General features: G+C 31.9%; 1 protein-coding gene across 1 annotated transcript in view; it reads left to right on the top strand.

The window, feature by feature from the left end:
- The first annotated feature begins 7,629 nt into the window (after positions 1-7,629).
- Positions 7,630-15,544, top strand: part of LOC129235272 (renin receptor-like) — a 79,678-nt gene continuing 71,763 nt past the window's right edge. Inside the window, exon 1 of the mRNA XM_054868987.1 lies at positions 7,630-7,707. Within this exon, the coding sequence (XP_054724962.1) occupies positions 7,659-7,707 (49 nt within the window). The 5' untranslated portion in view covers positions 7,630-7,658. The remainder of the gene's footprint in view (positions 7,708-15,544) is intronic.

The raw sequence follows: 15,544 nt of genomic DNA, 5'->3' as shown, positions 1-15,544 counted from the left end.
TTTGTGCCAAATTGCCAAGTTTACAGGAAATTTTATTACACTGGAAGCCTGAAATTTTAGGCGCATGTTGTCATAAAATCTGAACAAAAATAATTCAAAAGCTCGTACTGCATGATTCCATTGTAAAAATGCTTGTTTTTAATGGGTTACAGTTACGGAGCATAAATATATATTTTCTCAAAAATATTGTGATTCAAAGTGGCTATCAAAACCATTCAAGTAAAAAATAGCCTATTTTCAAAGCGCTACAGCTCAAGTTTGTCACCTCCCATCTTCTTTTCGTTTATACCATTAGAAAGAGCACATTTATTTTCCTTTCAAAATAAGTTTATTCTTTGGTGATGTTATTTCGAATAAGGATAAAAAAACGAATTGCCATGTTCAATCTCAGATTGCAGGACATTTCATAACACTGGAACCCTGAAATTTTAGGAGCTTAAAGTACTTTTGGTTTTCAATACATTCTAATATTTTTGTGAATTTGAGTTCATTAACTTTTGTGTAGTACATATGCAAAGTCTTGACAAAACGCAGCAGCGAAACTTTTCCTGGATTTTAGAATGTCATAAATTCTGAACAAAAATGATTCAAATGCTCGAACTTTGTAGTTCTATTGTGGATATGCATGTTTTTAATGGGTTATAGTTGCAGAGCATATATATTAATTTCTAAAAGATACTGGCATCCAAAGTGGCTATAAAAATAGTTCACATGAAGAATAGCCTGTTTTGAATGCCCTGTAGCTCAAGTTTGTCACCTTGCATCTTCTTTTCGTTGGTACCATGAGAAAGAACATATTTCTTCCCATAAAAACTGCTTTTCTTTTCGATAGTGTTCTTTCAGATAAGCGGGAAAAATGAGCCTGAAATACTATTTGTCGATAGCGAGAAAATCTCGTTCTACAATAAATAAAGAATGGTGAATGCCCTGACAACCGACTTATAGGGATTTTGCAACTGTTATAAGCCAGAAATAGTTTTTTATTAATTATTTAAAAAGATCTTTTGCAAATTATATATGTTAGAATCAGAAAAGTATTTTGTTCAGGAAACAAATTGATACCCCAGACAGAACAAAATAATTTTCTTTTTTTTTTATCATATTTCATTTGCAAAGTATATTTTTAAATGATTAATGAAAAACTATTTCTGACTTATAAGAGTTGCATAATATCTATAAGTCAATTGTCACAGCATTCACCATTGTTTCTTTATCGTAGAAAGAGATTTTCTCGCTAACGACAAATAGTATTTCAGGCTTATTTTTTCTTGCTTATCTAAAAAAACACCATCAAAAGAAAAACTATTTTTATAGGAAAAAATATGTTCTTTCTCATGGTACCAACGAAAAGAACATATAAAGTGACAAACTTGAGCTACAGGGCATTAAAAACAGGCTATTCTTCATGTGAACAATTTTGATAGCCACTTTTTATGCTGATATCTTTCAGAAAATCAATATTTACGCTCTGCAACTATAACCCATTAAAAACATGCATATTGACAGTAGAATTACAAAGTTCGAGCATTTAAATCATTTTGTTTAAAATTTATGACAAATTTAAAATCCAGGGAAAAGTTTCGCTGCTGCGTTTTGTCAAGACTTTGCATATGTGCTAAACAAAAGTTAATGAACTCAAATTCACAAAAATACTAGAACGTCTTGATAACCAAAAGTACTTTAAGCTCCTAAAATTTCAGACTTCCAGTGTTATAAAAGGTCCCGTAATTTGAGATTAAACATGGCAATTCGTTACGACAGACATCTTTTCAAGCTTGTTTAATTTAACATTATTCGAAAGAACACCATCAAAGAAAAAACTTATTTTGAAAGAAAAAAAATGTGTTCCTTCTAATGGTATAAATGAAAAGAAGATGCGAGGTTACAAACTTGAACTATAGCGCTTTGAAAATAGGCTATTTTTTACCTGAACGGTTTTGATAGCCACTTTGAATCACAATATCTTGTAGAAAATAATTATTTAAGCTCTGCAACTGTAACCCATTAAAAACAAGCATATTTACAATGGAATCACGCCGCACGAGCTTTTGAATTATATTTGTTCAGATTTTATGACAACCTAAAATCATGAAAAAATTTTCCCATCATGCTTTTTTACAAGTTCACGCGCATGCTACACAAAATCTAACAAGCTCAAACTCACAGAAACACTTGAATATATTAACGGTCTAACATATACTTTAAGCACCTAAAATTTTAGGCTTCCAGTGACATAAAATTTTCTGTAAACTTGGTGTAAACTTGGCAATTTGGCACAAAAAGTTAATTTGCCATCATGGATAACATTTTTCGGAGATCCTAGATCCTCAGGATTTGGATCTAGGAAGCTGAAAAGTGGCATAGGTTAGTTTCAAAGGCACATCTCTACGCCTCATAAAATTTCATCCAAATCGGAGATGGTCGAGTGCGGATAATTTGAAAAATTAGATCAGTTGAAGTGGAATGACTCTCTTTTCATTCTGGTTGGAGATTGGCTGCTGGGGGTCCCTCGCTGTTTCTGGTTGGCTAGAAGTTTTTCTCGGGATAACCCGTCTAGGAGTAGCATGCCTAATGTGACCAGACGTCCCGCTTTTTGTCTTACTGTCCTGCCAAAGTGTCCCGCTTTGTCGAAAAAGTCCCGCTTTTTTGTTTAAATTCCGTCACACAAGAAATATAACATACAATCTAGATTTTTTAAATGCCTTTTCGATTTTTTGCTGTCAGTAAACGTAAGAACGCCACGTAAAATGTTATTCTTTAATGTTTAATATTCTGAACTACCTCCACCATGATTTGGATTGAAGAGGAGGAGCTGTTCTTTATTACATTTGAGTTATTTCTTGGCATTTTTCTGTTACGTAAAATATTAAAGCTGTGGAAAAAAAACTACTCTACCCCCCCCCCCCCTCCCGTCATGTGTCCTGATTTTTAGCTTGAAAAATCTGGTCACATTAAGCATGCCAGAGTTTGTTGATCTTGATTCCTTCTTCCTTTCCGTTAAAATTGTGGGTATGTTTGAAAATTTCGATTGTTTCTCTGCTTAATCTCGAGTAATAGTGGGAAGTCCTTGAAAGTATTTTGGTTTCTTTGAATTTAATGTCATGGGTGCCATAGTGTATTCCGCGACTGCTGTTTTCTCAGTGTGGCCCAGGCAGCAATTTCTTTGATGTTCTTTTATTCTTGTATTAACGCTTCTCTTTGTTGTTCCAATGTAGGCCAATCTGCAGGAACATGGGATCTTGTAAACTCCTGCCGCCGACAAAGGGTCTCTTGCATCTTTCACTGATTGTAGTAAGTCACTGAATCGATGGGTAGACAGAGTTGGTAAAAAAAACGTTTTTTTTTTGGTTTAAACCAGGTTTATTTGGTTTAAATACTATTTGTCAGAAAAATAATTTTATTTTACGTAAATCATGAAGATTTTATCAATTAATTGTTAAGAAATGTTTAATATTAATATTTTTACTTAATTTCTTTGCAATTAATTAAATAATTAAGAATAAAATCTTGTAATTTCATTTGCTCATATATAGAGATTTCTATAGGAGAATATCGTTTGGAAATCTTTAAGTATTTTTAAAAAATACATAAATGGGCCTTGGTATAAATAATCAAAGAAATAATTTAATGTGATAGTTCAGACATTATTAATTACAAATAACCAATAATAAATTCTTGTAAATTAATTTCCTCAATCATAGTTATCTACGATATATAAAAAATTAAAATCACGCATTCTTAAACGTGGAAAGTATTTTGCAGTATCTACAAATGAATCATAAGTCTAATGTAAATTACAGAACTTTAAAAGTCAAAGGATCAATGCTTATTTTGTTTAAAGATTTAAAAAAAATTACAAATAATGTAATTTATTCACCTAATGTATCAGTGATAATATTATAGAAACAAGACAAGTAGGTTTTAAGAAAATCATTATTTTTTCCATTAGACATTTCTCCTGGTTAATGCAATTTTAAGAATACAATTTTTTTATCAAAAAAAAAAAAAAATAAATAAATAAATAAATAAACAAATAAAAGCCTCAATATGAAAAACTCTTTTAACATATATTAGTAATGAAGGCGGTCATAAAAATTAATGCTTGTTGATTCTTCCACCATTCATACATGAGACTTCTTTTTATTACATTGGAATGAAAAAAAAATTTTTTTTTAAGGTGAAAATTTAGCATTATATTTTTTTTATAAGGGAACTGAGTTACATGAATAGTTTCTGTTTCCATAATTTTATATATTTTCTTTTTTTGCTCTGACTGCATCGTCTATCAGGGATGCAAAAAGTGTGCAAGTATAAGCACAATTTTATACCTACTCTAAGTGTTCTTGGACTTCTTTAGTTTTTTTTTTAATCCTTTCTCATATTTAAATATTCTAGCTTTAAACTTCATATACACTATGCATCGCTTCAATGGTACATAATTTATCTCGGTAAATCTCAAAGATTTACTACTACTAAGGTCTTAATCAATCCTAAGTAATCAAGCAAATTATGGAGTAAATATTAAGTTTTGGTTCAAATATGCTTTTTGGACTATTTTGAAAAGCAAAAGAATGAAAAATAATGATAATCTTTACGAATAAAAAAGTTGAAAGTCTCTCTCTCTCTATCTGGATCTCTGTGAAGCGCACAGCGCCAAGACCGCACAGCCGATTTTCATGAAATTTGTCACAAAGCTAGTTTGTAGCATGGAGGTGTGCACCTCAAAGTGATTTTTCAAAAATTTGCTTTTGTTCTTTTTCTATTCCAATTTTAAGAAAATTTTACCCAGCAAATTATCACAATGAGGAAAAGTAAATTACGAAATTAACATAACGTGGAACCGTAACATTGGCAAACAAGTGAACATAGTAAATTGGCGAGAAATTTGTCATCCATTATTTGTAAATATACAGGCGAACCAAATGACCTTTTAATTTTTAACTACAGGCAAAGTTGTGCGGGTACCACTAGTTGAATAAATAAAAAAAGAGCTATTTGGATTTTTTTTCCATGTAATTTTAGAAAAACTTAGTTGGTCTACCTTGTGTATTTATGTATCTAATAGAAAAGTTGCATTGATTTAAAAAAAAATAATTTAAAAAAAAAGAAAAACTATTCAGCAAACTCGCATTACCTTAAAAAATATGTTTCTAAATTTATTAAATCGTTAATTAATCTATAAAGCTTTGCTAGTTTCTTTGCATCAATTAGATTTTACTCTTTGCAATAATAAGTAATATTTATGAAAATATTTGAGAGAAAACAATGAAGTTTTTCAAAAAAAAAAAAAAACATTTTTGAAAAAAATCACATAATTTGAAAAAAAAAACACACTTAGTTTAAACCAAACAACCCAGGGGTAGGCTTGAAAACAGCCTTGATGTTGTGTTTGCGCAGCAGTCTTCCAATTCTGTCGGTGACATCCTCAACGTAGGGGAGGTAGACTAGATTTGATTGGTTCTTCTTCAGGTGGTTGTCTTTCCACTTTGGGGAAGAAAGCTCTTTTAATTTCTTACTTCGAAAAGCTGTTGGCTTGGAAGACATTTCTGAAGTGGGAAAGTTTCTTCTCAATAGCAGTTTTTTCGCAGATTATGTTGGCCCTGACAAATAAAGTTTTCAGGACAACCCTCTTCTGTCACGGATGGTGATTAGATTCCTTGTGAAGATAGCGATTTGTGCAGATAGCGTGTAGGCTTACAATAAATACAATGGCTAGGGTTCCGTCAACTCTACGACTGACCATGACGTCCAGGAAAGAATCACAGCCCGGAATCTTATGACATTATTGAAACCGCCTGTGAAAGCCTTCATGCTTACAATGATTTATTCAATTTTGTGGTTACTTGTGAATATTAAAAAATAATGTCAGCCTTCTTACTCATGTTGTGAAAGTATCTCATCGTGAACGGCAACCTCACCTGATCCTTGATTACGCCAATAAATTTTTATTTCTTCCTTTGTTTTTTGAACTTCAAATACTCTAGTAATAATATGTTTTGAAAAAAGTTTTGTGAGGTAATGTAAAATTTTGTGCATGAAATTACACACGGGTTTTTACTTATTAACTAGTTTTAGATATCCTAATCAACTCCAGACTCCCTTTGTATTAACCACATATAGAGGGGGGGGGGCATGACCTCATTTCAGTGTTTGTAGGAAGGGGCAGTGCCTAAAAGATTGAGAATCACTGGTCTGTACTATCTAGGTCTGATTATACTGCAGAGAAAAAAAACAGAGTGTTAGTTTTCTCCCTTCCCTACTTGAAGGGCCTCTGCATTACAAGTAAATGTTTCTAAATAGCTAGATTCAGACTGACAACTTTAGAAATCGTGCAAAATAAAGAGTGGAAAAAGAAAAAAGAAGAAAGAAAAGAACCAAACATATCCCAATATACATCGAGACAAATTGTGAGATTTATGCTAGGTTTGATAATTCTTTGAGTCACAGAAAAAATGTTTGGTCTGCGACCATGGGCAGGCATTTTAAAGCAAACATTTTAGATTTGATTTTATCATCCACATAAGAAAAGACTTCTTGAAGCTTTCAGTGCTTTTTAAAGCCAGAATTATCAAAACAAATATTATGCCTAACAAATGACCTCCAGGAAACCCCTCTATTGCAAAACCGTAAATACATAAACAAAAAAAGTTTTATCAATACTTTGAATGTACTTAATGTGCAATATGATGAGTGTCCAAACATGCCACACCCATTAGGGTAAAAGTGACTACACATCACAAGATTTTAAAACTTTATTTGAATCTTACCTTAAAGGCATCATGTGAGAATTCTTTTATAAAAAGAAAATTAGTTAAAAGCGCTTACAAAAATAGAAGAAAAATTCATACTTATATATTTAATAACCATCATCGCAAGGTGGTTTATCTCTTGGTCAGTAGTTTAATTACTTTAAAAAAAAAATGCGTGAAGCTTCTCAACAGATATGAACATATTCAGCTGTAAACTACTTCAATAACTTTCGCATTATATTAGTTAATCAAACGCACTAAAAAAAAATCTTTATATCGACAACTACGTTTTACAATTTGCATAGTTTATATAAAATAAAACAAAAACATACGCTGATATCAATAAATTTTTCTCTTAACAACAGACAATCAAACAATTTAAACCCTTAATAATTAGTTTTAAATATGAAATACATGATTAAAAACGCAGCTTGAAATAACAATAACAGATATTGATGACAAACGAATAAAATTATAATCAAGATACATAAAAGAAGAATACACAGCATTTGCATTCAAAAACACAGGCATGTTCATTTTTAAGACACTTAAACAAAATTAAAGCATTCATACCAATTTTTATGGCATTTTTAATTCGATATTTTCCTTTTTCACGGTTCGAAAACAAAAATAGCAGAAACAGAAATTTAGCATTGCCAACTTTAGCATTATATTTTTTTAGACGCATATTTCACTGTACTCTTGTCCAAGACGCAAAACTTTCGACCTCAATATATACCTCTGGGAGAGTTTGAGTGAAAATTATATTTTATTGAAACTAGAACAATAATTAAACTAAAGGGAAAACATCTTTGCTTGATTATTTTTACTTCAACTAGACGCGATGGAGCTTTTTCACATCTAGCTTGCTAACGGTAACTGCATAATTTGTCACGAGCAATAGTAAACATGGCGTTTAAAGGGAGCAAACATTTTCTGTCAATTATTTTTTTAACTGGTAAATATGCTATTTATGATTTACCTATATTCATTCTATGGATTCATTTGCGTTAGCAAGATCTTTTTTTTTTTCAAACTAAAATTTCAAAGCCCCAGGAAGTTCTTTCCCTTTTTCTTCTTTCTGCAGAAAAGTTGTACTAACATGATTTTAACTTCATTGATTTTCTGTACATTTGGTAACTTTTATTTTCATTCATTTGGATAAAACTACTTTTTTTTCTTTTTGTTAAGAGACTTTCCCTAATTCTAATGCAGTTTTTTGTTCTATTAATCTTTATAATCGTAACATTTCCATGAGAAAGATTTCTATTACTGAGATTCTTTGCATTTTTTTTTCAGTTTCCAGTTATTCAGTTATCGACACACACTTTACAGAGGTTGATCCAGACCTCAATTCGGTTCGCTTTGCGGCCTTTTCAGAAAGTTCCGCAGCGTCAAAGCGGCCCCTTCACAAGATTTTACATCGTCAAAGTGGCCCATTTACAAACATTTGCATCATAAAAGTGGCCTTTCAACCTTGAAAACTCGTTTTACACCACTGCAGAATTTACTGATATTTCGCTCGTTTATTTTACTTTAGCGACCAAATGCTTCGAAATTAATATATATATATACAAATTGCAGGGTGTCCTTTCCCCTGTTCATGTCATGAGATATCGTGCATTTAAATTCTAATCGAATTTGGTAATGAATAGTCAGGATTTTCAGCAAAAAATGCTCAAAAATCATAGAAATTGACAATTGGTCATGGATTTTATGGATTTTGAGTTTTAAAGCATACATTACAAAATTTGTAAGGTATAGGTTTTAATATAATGGGTCATTATTCCATGTCAAGTGTGTGTGTGTGTGATCCAATATTTGAGAAATGTTTTCCCTCACCTTTTTGTATTTCTTTGAAATTTGGTTCATCGATTGTACCGTTCAAAGTAATTAAAAGTCCAAGTTTTTAGATTTTTATCTCTTTTATTATTTTATTTATGAGACTTTGATTTTTAGAAAAATTCTCTTTTTTTCATGAATGCTTGATCATAAAATCAACAATAACTCAGCACCAAATATAGATAGAAGGATTTCTTAAAAAGCATTTCAAAGTACATTAGTTGCTGTTAAAACTAATATGCAACATGACTAATTTTATATTAAAAAAAAAAATTTAATGAAATTAAAATTTAAATTTCTCAGTAAACATATTTAATTTTCAAAAAAAATTCTCAAAAAATTTTGTGTATTTATCTTTGTTTGATGTAAAATATATCTGGGCTTTCGATTATGAAGGTTATAAATTGCTATCTTTCGTGCAAGCACAGTGAAAAATTAATTGCTTTAAACATTAATATTTCATTAAATTTTCAATATTTTAACTTCAAATTTAGTAATGTTTCTCTAACATGCTGTCGAATATTCTGAAAGTTTAGTAAGGTTTGACAGAAAATTCTGTGTGATATGAACCGAAAACCTTTTTAAAAAATTTGCATTTTTGAAAGAAATGCTTGTATCTCTGTGGGTATAAGAGATACTATTACGAAAATATAAAAATGAATTTTTGATAGATTTTTAACTTATTTCTGAAATTTATCAAGCCACTTTTCGTAAGTTTAAAGAAACTGGTCAGAGTGCGGAGAGGCTCCAGTATGGTAAGGCAAGGCGAAATTTTAAGTATTTGGTACGGATTCAGAAAAGGGAATTGGAGCAAAGGCTGGCAGATGACATTGATGGGAACCCTAAGAGGTTTTTTGCTTACGCTAATTCTGGGAAAGCTCGAAACAGTCAAATTGGGCCTTTGGTTGATGAGTATGGAAATTTAATCCAAAACGATAGGGATATTGCATATGTTCTTAATAACTTTTTTTCCAGTGTGTTTAACGATAACTGTATCTCAACAGTTGACACTAACAAGACACAAGCTATTATACAGCTTGAGGGTTTTGTATTTTCCAGGGAGGAGGTCTTATTTCATTCGAAAAAGATTAGAGCAACTAAAGCTCCGGGACCAGATAATATTTATCCAAAAATTTTAGTTGAATGTGCAGATGAATTAGTGGATGTTATTTTGATTATTTTCAATGCTTCTTATAACTCGGGGATGGTGCCAGAGGACTGGAAGCTGGCTAACATAACGCCACTCTTCAAGAAGGGGTCTAAAGGTATTGCTGGGAATTATAGACCTGTAAGTTTGACTTCGGTGATTTGTAAGATTTTCGAAACTTTGATCAAAATTAAGATCATGAAGTTCTTAGAGACTAATAGTCTGTTGACTAGTTTGCAGTATGGTTTCAGGAAAGGTAAATCCTGTACTACTAATTTATTGCATTTCTACGACAAGGTTACCTCAGCTTTAGATAACAAAAAATGTGTTGATGTTGTTTATATTGATTTTCAAAAAGCTTTTGACAAGGTACCGCATGTTGCTCTTCTCAGCAAGTTAGCTGACATAGGAATAGGAGGAAAAACTTTACTTTGGGTTAGAAATTGGCTCACTGGTAGGAAGCAAAGAGTAGTTGTGAGAGGAAATCATTCTAATTGGAGTGATGTTTTAAGTGGGGTTCCTCAGGGATCAGTTTTAGGGCCTCTTTTGTTTATTATATTTATGAATGACATCAATGAAAATATTTCTGGAAGCATGAATTGTTTTGCTGATGATGTAAAAGTTATGGGGATTGTCGAAAATGAAGAACAAGTAAATCAGCTTCAAGAGGATTTAAATCATATTACGAAGTGGGCAGATAAATGGGGTATGGCAGTTAATGTAGGGAAATGTCAAGTGCTACACTTAGGTCATGGAAATAAGCGTATGAGATATCATTTACAGGGTTCAGTCATAAATCAGGCAAAAAATGTTATGGATCTGGGTATCTTAATAAATCAGGACTTCAAGTTTAGTCAACAGTGCAGTATTGCTAGTAACAAAGCCAACAGAATGCTTGGGTTTATCAATAGATCTATTTCAAACAAATCTAAGAAAGTTCTTCTGCCTTTATATAGGAGTTTAGTAAGACCTCATTTGGAGTACGCTGTTCAGTTTTGGTCGCCTTATCTGAAGAAAGATATTTTTGTATTGGAAAGGGTTCAAAGAAGGGTAACTAAATTAGTAAGGGGACTCTCAGATTTAGATTATGATACCAGACTTAATAGGCTTAACATGTATAGCCTGGAGCAAAGGAGAGTCAGAGGGGACATGATTCAGTTATTTAAATTTATCAAAATGAAAGATGTAAATGGATTAAATTTTTGTGGGGAAAGCAGGACAAGGGGTCATTGTTTTAAGCTATTTAAATCTCAGGCTAACTTGGAAATCAGGAAAAACTACTACTTTAGCAGGGTCGTGGGCACTTGGAATAGCTTACCGGAAGAGACGGTAATGAGCAAGGGGGTGGATAGCTTTAAGAGGGCCATTGATCTTCATTGGGGTCTAATTAATTGACTAGGACCAGCCTAGCTGGGCCCAGAGCCTGTTGCTGGTCGTCACATTTGTATTTGTATTTGTATTGTATTTGTATATTTAGAATGAAAAATGATCGAAAACCTTTTTTTTTTTGTTTCCTCACTTTGTTGCTGGTCATCCAAATGAATAGCAGATTTAATTGTTATTGGAAAATGACAGCTAGAGTATACTTTTTATGCGAAAAATTTTGCAAAGCAATTGGTCTTTTATTTCTCGAGAAATCCATAAAAATGTGAATTTTTGAAAGTGTCCCAATACTTTTGGTCATATTGAGTGTACATTAAAAGAAGCTTTCAATCAAACAAATTTTACTCTTTTGAGCATAACCTTCCATGTTGTTAAGCTCCCCCCACCCTCACCTTACCGTCCCACTTTCCAAAAAAAAAAAAAAGCTGCAAGTGAGTGTGGTTCCATTTGTCTATTAAAGCTTTCCCTACTTTTAGTTTTTATGACTCCCCCCTCCTTTTATAAGCCTTAGTCACTGCAGATGTTTGGTTGCATCACAGTTTGTTATATATTCACCTCTTATGTACCAGCTTTTTTTTTTTTTAAATTTTGAAAACCTTTTTGAAAAAAATGTGGAGGAGGGGGAAGGGCTTACCAATCTACAAGTTCATGCCAACTCATTTCAAGCATAGTCATGTTTACTTACAACTCACTAAATCATTATCAGAAAGAGAACCCCAATTTGACTAATTAGAATTTGAAAAATATCATTATTTCAAGTCAAATTGTATTCAAAAATTCATTAAGATATGGTCCCATTGAGATCCCAACTTGAAATTTTGCACAAAAAAAGATAAAATACATAAACCTTTTTGAGATTTTTTTTAAAAATCATTATACATTTTTTGAGAATGTTAAATTCAGAATTTAAATTTCATTCTTTTTAATTAAAATTTTTATAAAATTAGTCATGTTGCATATCAGTTTAAACAGCAACTAATGTACTTTGAAATGCTTTTTACAAAATCTTTCAATCTATATTTGGTGCTGAGTTATCATCCATTTTATGTTCAAGCATCCTTGAAATTAAGAGAATTTTTCTAAAAATCAAAATATCATAAATAAAAAAATAAACGAGATAAAGATATGAAAACTTGGGTTTTTGATTACCTCAAAGGGTACCATCGATGAGCCAAATAGCATCGATGAGCAAAGTTTTACCTATAAACTAAACTAGCTATAGTTTAGGGCTCCCACTTTCTTGAAAACCCTCAACTCCCGAAAATATATCGAATTCAGCTCCTTGCCATATCCTGCAGCAAAAATGTAAAAATCATCATGGTTCTCACGTTTCTGTAACATATTACTGAATATTGTTAATATATTTAGTCCGAAAAAAAATTACACTACTTCTATTCCTTTTCGTTTTCTGCGCTACTTGTAATTGAAAAAAAAAGTGTAAAGGGAAATCTAGTTTTTTTCTTTTAAAATAGTTGCTCATACTGTACAATCTAGTGCTAAATTTCAGAGACTAGAAAGAGCAAATAAAGTGCCTCAAATAATCTTAATTGTTCTCGGGTCCTTGAAAGGAATTATATCCGTCTTTGAAATTCTTGAGAAAAATGTGCATCAATTTTATTTCTTATCAAGTGTATAAATTATGAATTCTCCAAACAAAGGCGTACATATAGGGCGGCAAGGGTGGGCTATAGCCCTCCCTTTGAGATGAGAACTTCCTTGCTTTTAGTGCTTTTTTCTTTGCAAAAATGTAAAGAAATTTCTTTTCTATCCATCAAGGAATAAATTATTAAAAATGTCAAATTTTACTATCTCTAATTTGTACTGAGATCAGTTCCTATGGGGAAAATGTTCTGCTAAACCATTGGGAAAATTTCTGAGCCCCCTTAGAATTTTGCCATATGGGCGCCTATTTTTCCAAATGGGCAGCATGTTACTCTCTAGTTCAGGGTCGTATGCAACAGTGTGGTTTATACGATTTAAACTTTCTCCGAAATTTTTCATCTAAAGAAATGCTTTCCATTATTTATTTATTTTTTGTGACAAAAATAATATTGTTGTTATTATTATTTCAATTTTATTTGTGAAATGAAATTAGTATGACTGAAAAATTTTACAAACTCATTGTGTGTTCGAATTGGTAGTTATTGAGAAATTCCTTAATTATGTAACAATATGGCGTTTTGTAAGAACACTCCCTCCTTCCATTTAGATAATCTATTGTAACAAAAATCAATAGAGAATACACATGAAACCAAACTTGATAGACCATATAAATGTTTCAAAGAATGTGTTTGGTAAAACCCCCTCCAATAAAAAATTCTACTTGAGGTCCTGCTCTAGTTACCTGTTTTTGAAATCTGTACACAATTTATTCTTTTAAAGCATTTTTTACTATTGTTCGTTTTGAATTTAATTCATTGTTGTATTTGTGGGTGGGTGGAGGCGTGATCAAAAACTAATTAAATTGAACAGACAGCCGATGTAAGCAAATAACAATGCATAATCATCTGTTCTCCTCGCTTTTTCTCTCTGAGGACTGCTGTCATTGATTTGTAGACCCCAAAACAACTTTTACTCTGTATTATCGTAATTTACAAAAGAGTATGTTTGCCTGTTTTTTTTCCCCCGAGATTTTTTATAGATCTATTTACACCTTATAAAGCTTCAAAATGCAGAATTTTATATCTTTTTACAAAAATTCCTCCGGGGGAGAACCGCCCCCCCCCCCCCGACCCCCTACAATTGGGGATATTCTATATCCCCACCTAAGAGGGATACCATTTCCCCTCTTAAGTTTAATTCAAAAGGAGAGCAGGCAACGCATTAAAATAAACAGCACAGAAAAAGTAGCTTTGGGCAATGTTAAGTCTAAATCCAGCCTTGATTCCAACTATTGTAGCTAAAAAAAAAAACCTGCCCCCCCCCCCCCCAGGGACTCGGTCCTAAATCCACATATGTGCATCATACGCTTTAAAATTATTCGTAACCCATGGAACTTGATTAAGGAATGAGGAAGATCTCGATTAGCTATTGAAACAAACATTTTAGAGAAATAATAAATTAGACTCATCGACCAGTACTGTGCTTCAAATTGTTTCATGTGGCATTTTGCTCTTTAAAAATTTCAAAGAAAGAACACTATAAAGAAGAATAAAAAAAAGTTAACGAATTTAAAGTAAACGCAAAAAAGAAGGCATGTAATTTGAAGACATCAGCAACAAAACCTCGTTAAATTCAACGTTGTGATAACAAGTCATTGCTCACCTTTCAGTTGCATGTACTTTCAATGCAAACATAAATATCATTAAAAGTGTGACTGAGTGACTCGTGAAAAAGCAGTAATTGTGCATGTAAAAAAAGGATCATGATAAATACAGTCCTGCCTGTGTGAGCATCTGACAGAAAAAAATAGATATTTACTAGCAAAAATACCCGACGTTGCCTGGGTCAGTAATAATTATGAGAAACAATCGTTACTTGCCAGTGTTTTCTGTTTTAAAGAATTTAAAACAAACCTTTTTGACGTGATTAAAAATCGAACTTCTTCGTTACTCATTAAACTAAAATAGCAATAAGTATAAAGAACAAAATAGTATTCAATTAGAAACGAAAGCACGACATTTAAGCATATACAAATTTGAAGAATTTCCGAAATATGAAATTAAACTTTACATGTTTAAAAAGATTTCTCTGTTAGTACTTTTTTTTTAAATCTAAAACCTTCTCTGTATGGCTATTGATTTACGAACTATTTTAAAAAATGTAGCCACCCGTGTTCCCCTTACACTTGCTTTAGTTATTTTGGGAAATTTCAAATTTTGTGAACACTTGGGGCGATTTAAAATCTTACCAAATTTGCGAGAATTGTTTTGGGACACTTTCAATAATACTCCCCCTCCTTACTAATTTTTATTATAGAAATATTGTTGCCAGATGCTGAGATACTTTTGGTCAAAAAAAAGGCGCTAAATGGTTTCACACGAAATGTTTCCAAAATAAGTAGTAAAATTTGTCGATTGTTTGAAATCGTGCAAAAAAGAAAAATGAATGGACGTTTTTGTGCGGTTTATGGATTTGCCTAATTTAGTTGTTGAATTATTTTACACAGTATTTTTTTTTTCTTAAGTATCTTTGATTGGCGATATTTTGTTTATATAGTGAAAGCTGAGAAACATTATTACGTAGTCTTTGAGCTCAAAAACAGCGACAGTGGAAAAAACTGCCAAATGCATCAGCTACTGAAATCTTTCTGAAAAAATTCTGGCGATATTTCTGCTGGTTGGTTGGATATAGTGAGCAAGTGTCCAATCAGCATAAATAATAATAATAAACCGTTAATTACATTTAAGTTCCGTTTAAAAGTAAAATGATCAGCCAAATCCATTTATTTTTAGCCAATCTTGTGGAAAAACGTTACTTTAAG

The sequence above is a fragment of the Uloborus diversus genome, chromosome 2 (genome assembly GCF_026930045.1).
Source record: "Uloborus diversus isolate 005 chromosome 2, Udiv.v.3.1, whole genome shotgun sequence".
In the NCBI taxonomy this organism is placed as follows: Eukaryota; Metazoa; Arthropoda; class Arachnida; order Araneae; family Uloboridae; genus Uloborus; species Uloborus diversus.
The sequence above is the reverse complement of the archived record's forward strand: the minus strand, read 5'-3'. Positions and strand labels throughout refer to the sequence as shown.